Source organism: Primulina huaijiensis, chromosome 1 (assembly GCF_012295235.1).
Source record: "Primulina huaijiensis isolate GDHJ02 chromosome 1, ASM1229523v2, whole genome shotgun sequence".
Lineage (NCBI taxonomy): Eukaryota > Viridiplantae > Streptophyta > Magnoliopsida > Lamiales > Gesneriaceae > Primulina > Primulina huaijiensis.
In genome coordinates, this window is record NC_133306.1 from 1,718,452 (window position 1) to 1,734,796 (window position 16,345).

General features: G+C 33.8%; 3 protein-coding genes across 4 annotated transcripts; 1 reads left to right on the forward strand and 2 right to left on the reverse strand.

Moving 5' to 3' along the window:
• Window positions 1-1,587: 1,587 nt before the first annotated feature.
• LOC140979778 (uncharacterized) lies at window positions 1,588-3,700 on the reverse strand. Of its 2 annotated transcripts, none has more exons than XM_073445461.1 (6): window positions 3,588-3,665; window positions 3,441-3,502; window positions 2,952-3,002; window positions 2,409-2,500; window positions 2,253-2,330; window positions 1,588-1,941 (listed from the first exon to the last, which is right to left on the reverse strand). In XM_073445461.1, exons 2-6 carry the CDS (start codon window positions 3,489-3,491, stop codon window positions 1,791-1,793), a joined length of 423 nt encoding a protein of 140 aa, XP_073301562.1. In that variant the 5' UTR covers window positions 3,492-3,502; window positions 3,588-3,665; the 3' UTR covers window positions 1,588-1,790. The 2 variants fall into 2 exon arrangements, with proteins under 2 accessions (XP_073301562.1, XP_073301481.1); XM_073445380.1 differs by having other exon boundaries at window positions 1,589-1,941; window positions 3,441-3,495; window positions 3,588-3,700.
• Window positions 3,701-5,174: 1,474 nt separating this feature from the next.
• LOC140979902 (protein MKS1-like) lies at window positions 5,175-6,031 on the forward strand. Its single transcript, XM_073445582.1, has one exon. The coding sequence runs from the start codon at window positions 5,315-5,317 to the stop codon at window positions 5,984-5,986; it is 672 nt and encodes a 223-aa protein (XP_073301683.1). The 5' UTR covers window positions 5,175-5,314; the 3' UTR covers window positions 5,987-6,031.
• Window positions 6,032-6,983: 952 nt separating this feature from the next.
• On the reverse strand, window positions 6,984-10,504 carry LOC140975451 (uncharacterized). The gene is made up of 7 exons (XM_073439173.1): window positions 8,912-10,504; window positions 8,729-8,819; window positions 8,480-8,637; window positions 8,337-8,386; window positions 8,159-8,240; window positions 7,984-8,077; window positions 6,984-7,882 (listed from the first exon to the last, which is right to left on the reverse strand). Exons 1-7 carry the CDS (start codon window positions 9,833-9,835, stop codon window positions 7,344-7,346), a joined length of 1,938 nt encoding a protein of 645 aa, XP_073295274.1. The 5' UTR covers window positions 9,836-10,504; the 3' UTR covers window positions 6,984-7,343.
• Between the last annotated feature and the right edge of the window lie 5,841 nt (window positions 10,505-16,345).

A 16,345-nucleotide genomic window follows, 5' to 3' on the forward strand; every position in this document is an offset into this window, starting at 1 on the left:
AGTTATCCACCTAATTGCTGATTCATGGAAATTTGTTGACATTTAAAATAATTACCAAATAACTAATTCCTCTAAAAATACTTAATTTGATATTATTTCTGATTATAGAATCTCAATCGGTGACATCTAAATGTGGAACTACTAATATCTAGTCGAATCAGAATACTTCTCATCTCAAATATAAAGATTTCGTATGTCCCAAATATATAGTCAAATATCTATATTTAATATTATTTTAATAACTTACTCATATTCATTAAATATAATATTATTTAATTAAAAATGCAATAAAAACATAACTTATTATTTAAACTAGAGCCAAACCAAATAGAAGCTCGCGCGGTTTGAACTTTCCACGAAGCTGTGTGTGTCGTAATGAGTCCTACTTGTATTGGTCGGTTTTGGTCAATTCCATTTTTTATTTAACTTTCCTATAATCTATCTAATTCTTACACATGGGATATTATCTTACAATTATCAACAAAATTTGGTCTCAGTTTTTTCGTGGAAGTCAGTAACAAATCAAATCAAACTTTTACAGACAGATGGAAAGTATTTACACATGGCATCACAACAACTTATCCATGGAGGGTGGCACATCCTTGTCCGACTTAAGCCTTGCACCAATCGCTAAATATTCAGCCTCGAAATCTTTTTCTTTAACCAAATATATGATGCTTAAGGTTGAGTTAGATCCAAGTTTCAATCTTAACATAATATTAGAGCTCAAATTCTACAGTTATACGTTGAATTGCCCATAGTTGGGACATTGTTCTGCCCATAATTGGGTCATTTGTAAACTTCCCGCTCCATATGTTCATTCTTGGACGTGAGGAGGGTGTGTTAGTTGACCCACATCGGTTAGATAAAATCTCTGAGAGTTGCATATATGGACTTGACAGTCATCCCCTCTTGAACCAGCTTTTGGAGTTGAGTTATGTGCAAGTTCCAATCTTAACAGTGACGACAAAGATTGATTTTTTAATTTAAGCAAAAATAATAATAATAATAATAATAATAAAAGAAAGAAAGAAAGACGAAAAGGAAAAGGGTCAATCTTGAAAATGTTATAGTATCAAATGAATCCGTGTGTTCTTGTATATGAAGTTTAATATGTCTGAGTTTTTTCTTCCGATTTTTCTGGTGCATTGTAGAATATGTTACTTAGTTTAGTCTTTATCCGAAAACATGTGGGTTTTGTATCATAATATTTATGATTAAATTTCGAACCTAAATACTTGACTCGACGTCAGATAAATCATTAGTTGTCGGACAATTTTATATCATTATATAAATCGAATGTTTAGGGTTCACCTCCAGTGTCAAACAATGTTTCCTTTAAAAGTTAGTACGAAGATAATTATGCAATAATATGCGGACGTTATACACACACACAAGCAAACGTGGGCAACTTAAAAAAAATTATGCAAGTGAAAAGTGTTTGCTTTCCTTTGCAATAAATGTATGCCCGACAATCTTGCAAAATAAGGTTAAACCCGGCAGCCTTTCGTTTCAGATAATACCATAAAAGGAAATGAAGTCGTATACTAAAATACATTTATGATNTTAGGAAAATAGTTATTGGTGGGCATTCCAACTCATAAGTCTACAAAGTTTGCTCAAGTTAGTTTAGCTACCACGGCAACTCAAATTGACTTTACATTGCCAAAATGCATGAGAAATAACAATAGTTGCTTCTTGCAACTGGCAAATAAAGATGTGGTCTGGTTAAATCGAAACCTAGTTTTATCATAACCACCAAAATGTGCCATTACATTTAAAAATAACACTCAATTCTCAGACTCGGAAGCCTTCTCGTCTTTGGGCAGTGCAAACTGCCGGGTGAGCCGAGATCTTGTCCATGGATCCAGGGGAGCTCTCTCCAGCGGCTGTGGGTTTGGTGGCTTGGATTGTCGCAGTTCATTTTCTCTATCTATAAACCTTCCAAATGAGAAAATTGTGTTACCAAACAGAGCGAGAATATGCATTGACCCGGCTCGGAAACAAGTGTTTTAAATGCATTTTCACCAAAATTTAGTCCCTTCTTAATCCACTAAATTGATATAAAATACTTATAAACAGACATTTTTAGCTTCCAGACACACACACTAGTTATTTATTTATCAAATCTCAACAAAAATATTTTTTGATGCATGAAAAAAACACCACTGCTTCCAAACGACATTGTCAAATATATTATATATGACCAAGGAAATCAATGAAGATTGAGAGATATAACATAAAGAACATACTCAATATAGGCCACCGGTGCAGCATCACCAACTCGAATTCGAGTTCGCAGCAGTCTGGTGTATCCCCCAGCTCTGTCTCTGTGGTAGAGAAATTTTCAGTTCATTATCACATTCACAGATTAAAAGCAATGAAAAATTTACAGGTTTGACATTCACTTGTATCGATAAGCCAACTCTGTAAATAACTTGTGAATCACATCATCCCCTCGCACAAAGGCAGCAGCACGCCTAGCAGCACAGAGAGTACCCTGATATAATTGGGACATGCAAATCAAAAATCAAGAAACCAAACAGCTCACAGAGATGTAAGCATCACATTATGAAATCCATTAATTTAAGAGAGAATCTTCTTCATTTAATCCAACAAAGAAGTAGAACTGTACAAGGAGATAAACATTTCATTTTAATCTTTTTAATGCTTCTTGCGAGGTGCACCATAAATGTCAAAGACGATCAGTAATCTTTTCGGAACAATGTTTTAAGACACAGAAATACATGAATCTGAGTATTTCATAGTTTTATGCCACTAATTCAAAAGGGTAAATTAAACTCCAATAATATTTAGAAGGTGATTTTCACTTTCTGAGGAAGCAAAAGCATTCTTCCTGAAAGATTAGAAATTCAAAAGGAAAACTTCATCATTAAAGAGTAGAATAATACATTTCATAAATATGCTTACATTAGTTACAAAATTCATACCTCCTTTCCAAGTTGTACCATGTTATCTGCAAGCCTCCGGACTTCTTTTGCCTGTAATCAAAGAAATAAACCATAGAAAAAGAGAGAATGATTCAGCACAGAAAAATGTTAAACCCAAAATAAACCTATAAATTAACTTTAACCCCGAAAAGTTTACCGGCAGACTGTTCAACAAACACAACATTGACATAAACACCCAACCTTCATCAAACCTAAAGATCAAGACTTTAAAAACCCAGCGACTGCAATAGAATGAACGTAGCTCACTCTCGCAGGGAAAATGCTTTTTATTTAAACAATTCATTTCGGTCTAGTCTAGAGTAATAATCTCCAGAGTTTTCCAAAAACAAAAATCAAAGACCAAACTTCATGCGTAAACAACTACAAATCCGAGTAAAACGATCAGATCATTCCATCCCAACACTAAAACCCCAATAAAACCTTAAACTTCAAAAGTACAAAAAATCATATGAACTGTAGATCAATCACCTTGGCAACAGTGGTTTCTATGCGCTCGTGCTTCACTAACTGCGACACCATTGTCCTGTGTGCTTACAAGATAATCTAAAACAGCTTCCTTTGAAAAATCGGTAGAAAGAAAATGAAATTTCCTCACAAAAAACATTAAATCATTACCTAAGCATTGACAGTCTGTGACCAGTGGGTCGATTGAGCTTCCTGAATTTCGTCATTTTCGCTTGCTCACAGAGCAGCGAAAAGGAAATCAAAAAACCAGTGGAACGAAGCTAATTATTTTGGGCAATCCCACTTTGGGCTTTACACTGTAATTAGTTTGGGCTTTTGGCGATCCATGATTCAGTCCAATTTTAGCTGGGCATGGACAAATTAGAAATATTTTTTTAAGTTTGATTTAGATTTATTAAAAATTTGGTTTGCAAAAATTATGTCCAAAATATGCGGAATTTAAAAAGGATCGCAAACATAAAAATGAATACGGAGTTCAAATAATATTCTTATGGATATATATTCGTGAGACGAATTGATCAATTGTCGTCGTTTTCAGGACGGTCCTATGCTCCTATGTTTTAATACAATGATAAATTAAACGTGTTCTATTAAAATATATACAGAATGTAATAGAGACTTAGCCCCCGCAATATGCTACCGACAATTTATTAGCAAAAACTTGTGTGAGACGGTCTCACGGGTCGCATTTTGTGAGACAGATGTCTTATTTGGGTCATCCATGATAAAGTATTACTTTTTATGCTAAAAGTATTACTTTTCAATGTGAATATCGATAGGGTTGACCCGTCTCACAGATAAAGATTCGTGAGACCGTCTCACAACAGACTTACTCCAATTTATTATACGAAAATATGTATATATTGTTTTGTTTTATTTCACGTCTTTTGGGATATGTATTATATATCATTTTATTTAAACTAAAAAATGGATAAATTTGATAGAGAAAAATGGGAAATGAAAAGTAGATATCTATCTAAAGATTAGGAAGAAAGAACATGCATATTTGGGTTTAATGAAAACATAGATAGAAAATTTAAAAAAAAAACAATTTATTTATATTAAATCATTTTTTTACTTTAAAATATGATTTTCCAAGTAATTAATAAATAACAAAAGAATCAGCGTACATGTTGAATATAGGAAGTAGGACAAGAAGCCAACCAACCTGAATCTTTTATCATTAGAGTTTAGAATTTGGATTGATCTACGCGAGAAAATATCTTAATCAGGTTTCATTATTAAGACAATATTTTAATTTATCAAGGTTGGTCTATTATCTTCAAATGTCGTCATCATATCTTAAAACAATATTTAATTTAACCTATAACAGATTAGAAGTTTTCATTTTTAATATCTGATGATTGGGAAGATCAAGACAACAAGTTCAAGAAAGATCAGTATTTTTTTTTATTTTTTTGAACTTGATTTATTTACGGTCAACCTTAATAAATGTTGGGTTGTTACGGTTGCTACCCGTTACATATGCTTCGATAAATATTTGTTCTCGACATATACTTCAATTTATTATTATTATATATTTTTCTAAATTACAGTATAAAACAATCAAAGGCGTATAAAAACAATGTGTTTTATTTATTATATTTAAGTTTTAGTGAAATATTTTGTGATTTTTTTTGAAAGAAGAATACTTTTAAATAGCTTAGGAAGTTGCTGCTGCGGTTGTAATAATACGAACTTTTTCAAAGAATTTATATTTATATTTTATAGGCAGTGGGCTGGGCAGGGGCAACTTCGCGGAATATCAAGCTGTCCGAGGAGAGCAAATAAGCAAAATCCTTCACATCTTCTCTCTTTCTCTGTCTATAAAATCCAATCCGGCTTTGGTAATTTTGCGCAGAGCGAAGCTCTTATTCATGGAACCTTCAGATTTCTTCTCCGAAGACGGCGGCGGCTGGGGGAGAGGAGCTAGTAGGCCGTCTCCCAGAAAAGAATTGCAGGGCCCTCGTCCCGCCACACTCAAAGTCAACAAGGACTCCTTCAAGATCAGAAAACCACCGGTTCCTCCTCCAGCACACCAACAGCCGCCTCAAGAAGCTCCGCCTGTCGAAGAAAGGCAGCCGCTCATAATCTACGCGGTGTCTCCAAAAGTCATACACACCACCGTCAGCGACTTCATGAACCTTGTCCAACGCTTAACCGGAAATACTTCTGCCGCCACCACATCCAGCGGAGGAGCTGGGGACCTATCCCCGGCAGCCCACCTCGCTTCCATAGAGAAAACTAGCCCTTGCTCAAAAGACAGAGAAATCGCCCATAAAAGCATCAGTACTAGTGTTAATGATGATATAATGGATATCATTCTCGAAAGCACAGACGTGGAAATGGATCGAGTTCCCGGAATATTATCGCCCGCACCGACGACTCTACCACCAATATCGCCGGGATTCTTCTCGACGGCTGGAGACTCAATCCTGACGGGTTACAATAATATGTTCATTCCTAGTCCATCGACTTTGTTTTCAACTCCAATGGTGTCACCCTCACAATCTTGGTGTGATCCCTTCAATCCATTCTTTGACTTTTAGATGTGCTGGATTTTTTTGACTATTCCAACTCACATTTTTGTTTTATATTCTTAATAATTTGTAACATATTTTTCTAGAGAGAGAAGTTGACAAATGGGATTTGAAAATGGCGAGAAAACATTTATGTATACTGCTGACTGTTTTGACACTAATTTTGGAACATGTTTGATTAATGTTAGAAATTCAACCTTGAAACGTATAGTTACTTTTAAATGTCCTCCAAATTAAATGCCGTGTCGTTCATGTAGGCGGCCATAGTGACCATTTCCTTTTTTATTTATGATAAATGCATAAATATTTCAATGTAGTAATCAACCTTCTCGTCTTGAATTGATCGAGTTTTTATGAGTAGGTGTCTTGTGAGACGGTCTCACGAATCTTTATCTGTGATGCTGGTCAATCCTACCGATATTCACAATAAAAATAATACTCTTAACATAAAAAGTAATACTTTTTCATGGACGACTAAAATAAGAGATCCGACCCATGAAATTAATCCGTGAGATCGTCTCATACAAGTTTTTGTTTTTTTTTGTTTTTATATGAAAGCTCTTGAATCTTGAGTGTTTCACTTTTGTCACTAGATCGAGAGATCCTTGATAATTGATCGATGTTTCGTTGGAATGTAATTTGCTAGAATGAAATTGACCGCAATATATTCTTATGTTGGAGTCAAAAAACTTATTAGGGTTTAAAAAAGTTAAAACAACCAAATCAACTTAAGTTAATTCCCCCAATGTTCAATAAATGGAAAATATGTTGCTCAATTTTTCAAGGATGGGATTGGACAAGAAGTCGAACTTAGCCCAATCAGTTTGAATCAGGCTTCTAAAAAAATTAGCTTTCTCGGCCCTGCCCGTTTTTAATTCACCAACCCGGCCCGATTTGAATAAAAGTAATTGTTGTCGTAAACATATCAAATTTGATTAAAAAGTATAGGGAGGTTTGATTTAATTTTTTTTTTGTTAGGGGTTAGCTAAAGTAAATGTGACTAGCGTGGTTTAAAGATCACTTTGTTATCACGAACATTTATCCAGTACACAACGGAAAGTTACTGATTCATAAACAAACAGGCTGAACTAAAACCAGGCAAAAATCGCCTTCTATCTCCTAATGAGATCCTCTGAAATTTTGAGAATCACTATACACAGAAAAATATGAAATAACAATAATCCACTTCTTCTAGTTAACCCTGTTCTACGATACAATAATTACTTGACAAAAATGCAGGCATCTTCTCTTGAATGAACATATTTATGAAGCTTGAATATGCTGATCATGTCGCGGTTATACCGAGCTAATTTTGTTGTAGAATCTTTTGAACCTTTCGACGTTATGATCAAGTAAATGCCGCCTCCTAAGTTTTAATCGGTAATCCAAAGTTATGGAATGTCTTGATTGTGCCATCCAAATTCGCAGTCACAAAAACCAGACCCCATGTGGAGGATACCATTCTCGAGCTATGGCTGTGCTGAGGCAGATGAAGCTCACCGTGATCGTTACAAGACCGAATATAATCTTCCTGTAAATCCCAAGAAGGAAGTTTTTCTTCGGGCCAAGTCATCGAGCTCTTAGCAGAGCTATCCATGGAGAACCAGTTTGCTAGAGAGAAACGTTCTGAGTCACACGATGCCCCTGATTGTTCACATGTCGTCGTGCCAGAAATAAAACTACCAATATTTTGTTCTGTGTAAACAGTCGACCAGGGTATTGCTACGGAGACACCCTTGGATAAAAAGTGCTCCCAAGAACGTATAGATTTAGCCGGTTTCGATGTTTGGACTAATAAATCGTCATAGTTCCATATATAAATCCGGGAGTCGTCTCCTACGGATATAAGGTGCCTCCCATTCGAAGTAAACGAGGCCGACGCTTGAGCACTCGACTTCGACAAACCTGCAACGATCAAGAAAGTTCGATTAAGAACAAGAAATCAAGAATTTTTTCAAGTCTTGCAAAGCAATGTTTCAAGAAGTTCAAATTGATTGATTCTGTACCTTCATACTTTCGGACAACCTCGAGACCTTCAAGTATACGAATCTTGGAGTCCTCTGCCGTGATCATCACTCTTTGGGGGTCATTTTCTATAAACTGGGAACAAAAAAGACATCATAAACTTAGCTGAATATAAGAAAGCATGAAGTTCTTAAATTTCTTTCATTAAAGTCATACCTGAACGCCCGTGATTCTGTTGCCAGTCGACTTCTTTTTGCCACAAACGTTTATCTCCGCATACAGCAGGAGCTCATCGCCTGTCAAATGATATCGCAAAATTAAGTATAATTTCTACTAAAAAAACTCACTTAAAGCACGATTCTAAAAGAAAATTCGAGGGAAATATGTACCTGATGATGTTTCGAAGAAACGACATGTACCGGAAATCGAACCAACAATAAAACCCTGTAATCAAGAAGCAATGGGAAATTGTCACGCAATGTAATATATATAATCATTTATTCAACTTCACAGTATAACATCAAAGTGATTTCGCACCTCTCCGTTCGAATGGTAGCACACTGCGGTCACTATATCACGGGCATTGACCCAATCCTCAACTCTACCCGAGGGTATGCCCCAAATCCGGACTTTACCATCGATGGAACCACTGATGAAGTAGTTCTCATTCTTAGGATTGAATTGAACACATGTTACTACATTCAACCAAGGAAAAAAACATCGATAAGAACAAAATATTTCTGCAATAAAAAAATTTAATCACCAATACATTCTTCTGATTATTACCATAATTGCTGTGTTTGAAAACACCTAGGCACCTGTCTGACCCGATTTGCCATAACCGAACGGTTTTGTCCACGGATGCCGATAGTAGATGCTGTAACATGTAAAAATACTGATTGATCAGATATATATAAAGAAGATTAACAAAAAAAAATTGAAAATTTGGACAACAACTAAGTGAATTACATTAGATGAAGACCACGCAAGATCTAAAACGTCGCCGCCATGGCCATAAAACTTCTGCAATGGCTCCTCTTCGATATGGAAAATCTTTTCAGGGATGATGATAGAAGGATTTTTAGGCCCTTTCCTTCTAGATTTTGGCTTGGTTTCCAAGTCTTGGCTTCCGGAACTGCATTTATTAGCATCCCAAGAGGCGTCTGCGGAGTTAACGCGCCATACACAAACCACCCCATCTTCGCCCCCGCTAGCCAAATATCGGCCATCGGGACTAAATTTCATAGACCAAATTGGGCCACCATGAGCTTTAAAATCTTGATCAGAGTAGACAGCACTGCACTCTAAGTACTTCTTTTTGCTATGTTGTATCCGGATTGGATTCGTCTTAGATTCCTTAACGAATAATTTTGCATCCTCGGGTAGTTTAAAGTCACGGTTTTTCTTGATCTTCTGCTTCAGATTTCGCCACCACCAGGCCAATTTCTTCTTCTTTTCCATATCCCGCATCAGGCTTTCTTGTACGCAAGATTCACGATTTTGATTGATTCCACGTTCTAAGTCAATACTTAGATCATCCAACCAATCTTGATCAGAGTAATCCACGGAACAATTCGCTTCACTGTTTGATTCCAGTCTCTCAAACAGTGAACTTTCGTCGAAACTGGGACTGTACGATTCAAAAGAACTCGAAACCACTTCAGTGGATTCAGTAACTCTGTCCGATTCAGATTCAACCAAAGTCGAAAACTCAAGAAAATCCATTCTGCGCAAGAAATTTTTCTTTCTTTCCTTGACACTCCGTGGCTCCTGCAGCCAAATATCATAGATTAACATATCACACATCTCCTCCTTCGTAACCGCAGATTCCTCCGACATCAAGTGATCTGTGGTGTCGAAGAAAATTTCTTCTCCCTCGTTAAGGCTCGGCATTTCTCGAAACCTTCAATCCCACATTAAACCATTATACATATCCACCCTTCACAAACTAAACCAATACCCACATTCACGGGCCGAGTTTCACTCCCTACACAACCATATTAATCAACATATAATTAATTAAATCAAAGCCATAAAATAACTAGTTCAAATAGAAAATCCCGTCAACACCACCGACCCTTCCTTTGATTAAGGCTTCGAAATTCCAATCACACATTGACTTATATACATATACAAACTTAGCAAACGAACCCGCTTTGAATTTTAAATACTCCAAGTTCTCTGTATATTGACTTTGGAAATGGTTTGAAGCAAATGGAAAGTGGCCTTTGGGTTCAATAACAAATGTATAGAAAGACACAATCTTCAAAATAAATAATCGACAAAGTTTTGATCTTTAACAAATGTGGCATTGAGATCTGTGAATGGGAGAGGTTTTTTGGGAAATTTAGCGGCGCACGAGCGGCGCCAGCATAGAAATGCTGCTGGCTGTACAGAGGCCTATATAAATAAGATTTATGTATAGGTTTGATGTATGCGGTGTCGTGCTCTCCAGCGTTATACGATAGCCCTCTTTATTACCGTATTTTCCCAACAACACAATCCAAAGTCAATTCTCCAACACATAGTCCAAGACTCCCCCACTTCAGCAACAAAGCTATAAAAATAACAAGTAATTTGGAGTAAAAATAATAAAAACTAGCCTAGCCCACCACCTCTCAGACAAATCAGAAAAATCAAATGGTGCAAATCCAAAAGGATGATATTTTGGTGGGGTTTTTTAAGCATGCAAGATCTCGAATGAGGATGGATCCATTAACTTTTGAAAATCATTTACGGGGTTTTACGATTCATAATTGGTGGTTGAAGCGGATAATGGAGACTTAATGGGCGATATAGAAAAAGAGTAAAAAGTGAGGTTTGGACATATGCAGCATTACAGGCTGTACATTTGCTTTGTGTTTCAACTTTTTATGCTAACAAAGCTTATGGGATTGGAGTTTTAGCCTGGAACTATTTTAGCTGTTGTGCAGCAGACGGAAAGTTACAAGGACAATTATTTATTATTATTTGTAAATTATTTAATAAATGGGAAATTTTCAATAAACGCTAAATTATATTTATATTTATTTATATATATATATATGTCCCATGTTATTTTGTGATCAAAATCTCGATCTTTATATTATAAGCCACGCCAACCCTTAAATATGGAATATTCATTATATGGTGAATAGCAATGGCGTGAAATCCCAAGATTACTAAATAGTTATTGGTATATATGGACGCTTATGAGAATCCCAAATCCCAATCCCCATTGCATATAATACCCTCTTTTATCACCATTTGTCTATATATATTCCATCATTTTACTATCGAACTTGTAAATTAAACTTAGATTTTTTTGATGATTTACGGGGTAAAAACTAAGAGTAAGTTTTTTTGTGAGACGGTCTCACGAACCGACGAGTCAACTCTGCTTATAATCACATTAAAATTTCATATTTTTTTACATAAAAATAATATTTTTTCGTAATTGAACCAAATAGAATATATGTCTCACAAAACTGACTCATGAGACCGTTTTATAAGAATTTTTGTGAAAAATAAATGAAAAATCATTCATTAATGTCAAATTTGGCATGCATCCAAACGCAATAGTATATATCTAATTTCTTGTTAATTAATATAAATTATCGTAATCATTAAATGAATATAAGATTTTTGTTTATTGCGTTGCAATTAATGTGACTTGTCATTATAAGATAACGATATTTTTGATTAAAAATCGGATAGCCTTTGCAAGTTTGCATGCATTTGTGTAGGGGGCGTAACAGACAAATGAGTTAATGTTTTATTTTAGTAGAAGGCATGGTCGATTTTAATGGTCCAAATCCCAATTGTCATGCAGCTACTGATTTTTCTTGAATAATTTATATATATATATATATATAATTATTAATAATAATAATAGGAAATGCATTAAATCTAAAAAGCAACAGAGAAAAGTAGTCCCACAAATTAATATTATGTCATGCATGCCGTCAGCAGTTTTCAATTATTGCATATATTTACATTTCTTTTAATTTTAATAAGTGGGTAAACACACGCAAATGTTACTAATATCTCTACACATAATTTAAAATTTAACGTCTAATTCTATTGACATTTTTTTTATTAAAATCCATGTGCATCAATTATCTTAAAACCTATGTAATTATAAAATAAATTAACGTATTTAGTCAACATTTAGCTTTAATCAAAACTCTTGTTCGTATCAAATTATTATAAATATGTTTATTAATAAATTATTAAATAGTGTAATTGTTGTTATATATGAATTTGAAGATTAGTCGTCAACTAAAATATTATATTAATAAAGTATTTGGATTGGGAATTGAAATAAATTTCAAATAAATATAAATATATAAAAAAAAACATAAACCTCAACCAACTATTAATATTTTAATTCCAGATTTTGGGGGCTTTGAATTGAATGTCACATGCAATGCTTAGACCAAGCATTAAAGAATTATGGGCACCATTTCGTAATCCATGGCAGTGCCACGTAATTATTATAATTCCAAAATTTTGTGTGGATATAAGAAATTTACAGTCAAATGTTGTGATGTATAACGATGGATTTTTCATGACTCTTTAGAACATAATGATTTAAATTATAATATCAAAAAAAAATTAAATGTTCACCAAAATCAAACATCGTTTCATGATCTGAATGATATGTTATATCTAGAATGTTTCTCGTCCTATGATTTGGCAAAAATTTAGTCCGATCTTGGATTATTAACACATAATGGCAGATATACATACTTGGATTGCACATAAATCACCGTAGCTAATTAACACAAAAAATCTCACAGACACGTCTCGACGTGATCCATACTCGATTTCCCAATTGTATAGTTTAGGAGACCAAAAGGCAAATCTCGAACTTTATGGTGCATTCATTTAATTTCAGTGTTTCTTTGGGTCGCCCAATTATATTAGCAAGTCCTTTTTAGGACAACTGTACGTGGAACTACTTCTTCATTAATTACTACAAATTTCCACTTCTCATTTAATGTTTTTATGTAACACACAATCTGTCTTGGTTTATGTTCTATACCCAATCGAGACGTGTTTCTGCATGCATGTCGCTGTTCCATACCATGCATACCGCAATTTAGTTTATACATGAGCTAAGGTCAATTTCGTCCGTTTCAAATCTTAATAAATTTATTTTTGTTTACAAATTGTAATCATATTGCATTAATTTTAATTTCCTGTTTAATTTTGTATTTATAACATGTAATTAACCGAATAAATGAAGTTAAATCTCAACTATTTTATTATATTTAATTATTAAAAACTTTATTTAACTACAATAAATTGTTTTTTTTTCTCTCTGTCATATTTTCGCAATTTTGTTGATATGACACCGGATATTGCTTCGGTACGGTATCGGTATATACCGCTTTATATCGAAAAATCTCTTACATTTTAAAATTTTTATAAATTTATTGTTTTCAAATATTATATATTTTAAAATTTTTATATATTTTTTCGGTATTTCGGCATTCGGTATATACCGAAATTTTCAAATTGCACACCGTTAACGTACCGAAAAATTCGGTATTGTTTCCGTACCGTACCGAAAATTCGGTAAATTCGGCATTTTTTCGATATGGTAATTTTGGTATACCGAAAATTCGGTATTTTTTCTCACCCTTATCTGATATGGGTGAATATTGATATATTCAACAAATATTTCGAACAAATTCTGATTTCCGATCTTCATATACACATGCATGTATCTCAATCATCATTATTTCACAATTTTTCTGTAGGAAATTAAAATATGTCAGCTATAATTTATTGATTTTGTCAAGTCGTTATTAACTTTGTAAGTACTTATAAAAAATATATTCCGAAAAATATCTCCGTTATGCATGACCCAACACGACCCTACCATGCACTACACGATAAAATATATTATATACCACATCACCCCCAAATTCAAGGTGGAACCTTTCGAAATTATATGACTTTAAGGTAAAATATCTGATAACTCTAAATTATTTCGAATACTTAGTTGTGATAATATGATTTATGATGTATATGAAATTGATTGAAATATTTGAAAAGTATTGATGTTGTAATTATTTTTGGGCTATATTGAGGTTTTTATAGTTAGAATAAACGAATATTCAGTAATTATGAGATTTGAAAAATTAAATAACTATTTGTTGGAAATTTTTTGAATGATTCGATATTTGTAGTCAAGTAACTCATAAAATGAAGAAAAGAAAACTATCAAGTTATTTTTAAATCAAATTGCATAAGAGACCTACATCAATTACAGTATAGGAGCGAACAAAATATCAGTACCAACAAAAATAACCGATCAAATTGAAGCTTGATTTTTGTATTACGTTTTTTTTAAATAAAGCTTCATTTTTTAAAAATAGTTATAAAAATTTAGTTAATCTGATTACCGACCGAAATAACTATTTTTTCGATTTGGCTCTTTCGATTTTTGTAGTAAAATTCTGTCGATTCAGTTTGTTAAAAAAATTAGTTAATTCAATTTTAGAAAGTTCAATTCGTTTTAACCAAATGCTCAATCTTATTAATATCTAACACGGAGCAACTAACCTCAGATATTTCAGAATTAATCCTGACTCTGCTCCTGCCCAAATTTAATATTTTTCCACATGTTAAATGCGACAAAATTTCATTAAAACTTTTTATTTGGGTAACTAAAATAAATTTGAACAACGAAAATATTTTATAATTAAAAAAAATAACATTATAATATCTAAAAGTATTTACATATATTGCAATATATAAAAATACTAATTACACACACAGTATTTGTACTATGGATGATAAACGGCCGGATATTTTCGTTTTGTCTGGGAAGTTACTGTAGCAAAATCTACTTGGTAATTTTCTGTCATCAAATGATTGGAATTGCATTGAAAACAATTTCTTAGACATGTCACTTTCTATTCTGCCATATATTACTTTTTTAAATAAATAAAGATTATATATATATTTGGTTATAAAAGGTTTTGTTTGACTGATCAGACATTGGACCACGTCCCTTAATAATATTTTCTGTAAGATACACGTAGCCCCAATTTGAATCACTAAATTTTTTTAAAAAATCTAATAGGATAAATAAAATCTGCGGAATAAATAGGTGCCACTATTTGTATGTATGGCATGGTGATGGTCTAAGTTAGATTTTTAATTTGGTCAATGTATACATAAATTATTCAGACAGGGACAGACATATTTGCCGGAATAATAAGTTATTAAAGGTTATTATTTGTCGATATTGTATGCCATGTGCGGGGCTTTGGGGAAAAATTTCAGTCACATATGCAGAAACGATGATTAAAGAAGATATGTAGATTGTGCAAGAGTAAACACAGATTCTTTCGGGTGATACAAATAATCAGTCGCCAACCTAGAAGTCAACATTAGCTATGTTGGGACGATTGTCACTTAAGTTTGAAACTTATTGGATATAGCCGAGGCATAAACTTTAACGGTTAAGATATCACAAATTGGTTGGATAGAATTCTTCAAAGTTGCAAATATAGACTTTGACAATCTTCTCACTTTAGCTGGTTGTTGGGGTCGAGTTAGGTCCAAATATCAATTTTAACGTGGTATCAGAACTTAGGCCCACTGTTATGTGTTGAATTGCTCATAGTTGAGTCACCGGTTAATATCTTCACGTACCAGTTGTTCATTCATGCACGTGAGAGTGTGTGTTATGATGTCCCATGTCGGTTAGATAGAGTTCCTAGGAGTTGAATATATGGACTTGGACAATTATCCTCCTTGAGCTAGCTTTTGAGGTTGAATTAGCTCCAAGTCTCAATATTAATATGGTATTAGATCTCAAGTTTCATCGTTATGTGTTAGACTGTCTATAGTTGAGTCACACATTAATATCTTCACGTGAGAGGGTGTGTTAACATGTCCCACGTCGGTTGGATTGAGTTCCAAGGAGTTTAATATATGGATTTGGACAATCATTCCCCTTGAGCTAGCTTTTGAGTTTGATTTAGATCAAGATTTCAATCTTAACCTGATATTAGATCTCAAGTTCCATCGTTATTGTTGCACTATCTATAGTTGAGTCACGCATTAATATCTTCACGCCCCGGTTGTTCATTAATCCTACGCGTGAGAGGGTGTGTTAAGATGTCCTACGTCGGTTGGATTGAGTTCCAAAAAGTTGCATATATGGATTTGGACAATTATTCTCCCTTGAGCTAGTTTTTGAGTTTGATTTAGATCAAAATCTCAATCGTAACATGATAATAGATCTCAAATTCTATCGTTATGTATTAGAATACTCATAATTGAGTCATCCGTTAATAAAGATTGCAGAGATCTACCAAAGGAAAGGGGGAAAAAAAACTTTGCCTCATCCTATCAAATACTGGCAAATATTTCAGTTTGAATCTATCTAGGATTTTGTAT

Bases quoted from the DNA above. Each gene is read 5' to 3' on its own strand.
- LOC140979778 (XM_073445380.1), bottom strand. From the start codon at position 3,643: ATGACGAAATTCAGGAAGCTCAATCGACCCACTGGTCACAGACTGTCA. The intron at 3,496-3,587 runs GTAATGATTTAA...GTAAGCACACAG, and splicing joins CACAGACTGTCAATGCTTAG to GACAATGGTGTCGCAGTTAG. The intron at 3,003-3,440 runs GTGATTGATCTA...CTTTGATTACAG, and splicing joins TAGAAACCACTGTTGCCAAG to GCAAAAGAAGTCCGGAGGCT.
- LOC140975451 (XM_073439173.1), bottom strand. From the start codon at position 9,835: ATGCCGAGCCTTAACGAGGGAGAAGAAATTTTCTTCGACACCACAGAT. The intron at 8,638-8,728 runs GTAATAATCAGA...GGTTGAATGTAG, and splicing joins TTTCAAACACAGCAATTATG to TAACATGTGTTCAATTCAAT. The intron at 8,078-8,158 runs GTATGACTTTAA...TTTTGTTCCCAG, and splicing joins ACAGAATCACGGGCGTTCAG to TTTATAGAAAATGACCCCCA.
- LOC140979902 (XM_073445582.1), top strand. From the start codon at position 5,315: ATGGAACCTTCAGATTTCTTCTCCGAAGACGGCGGCGGCTGGGGGAGA.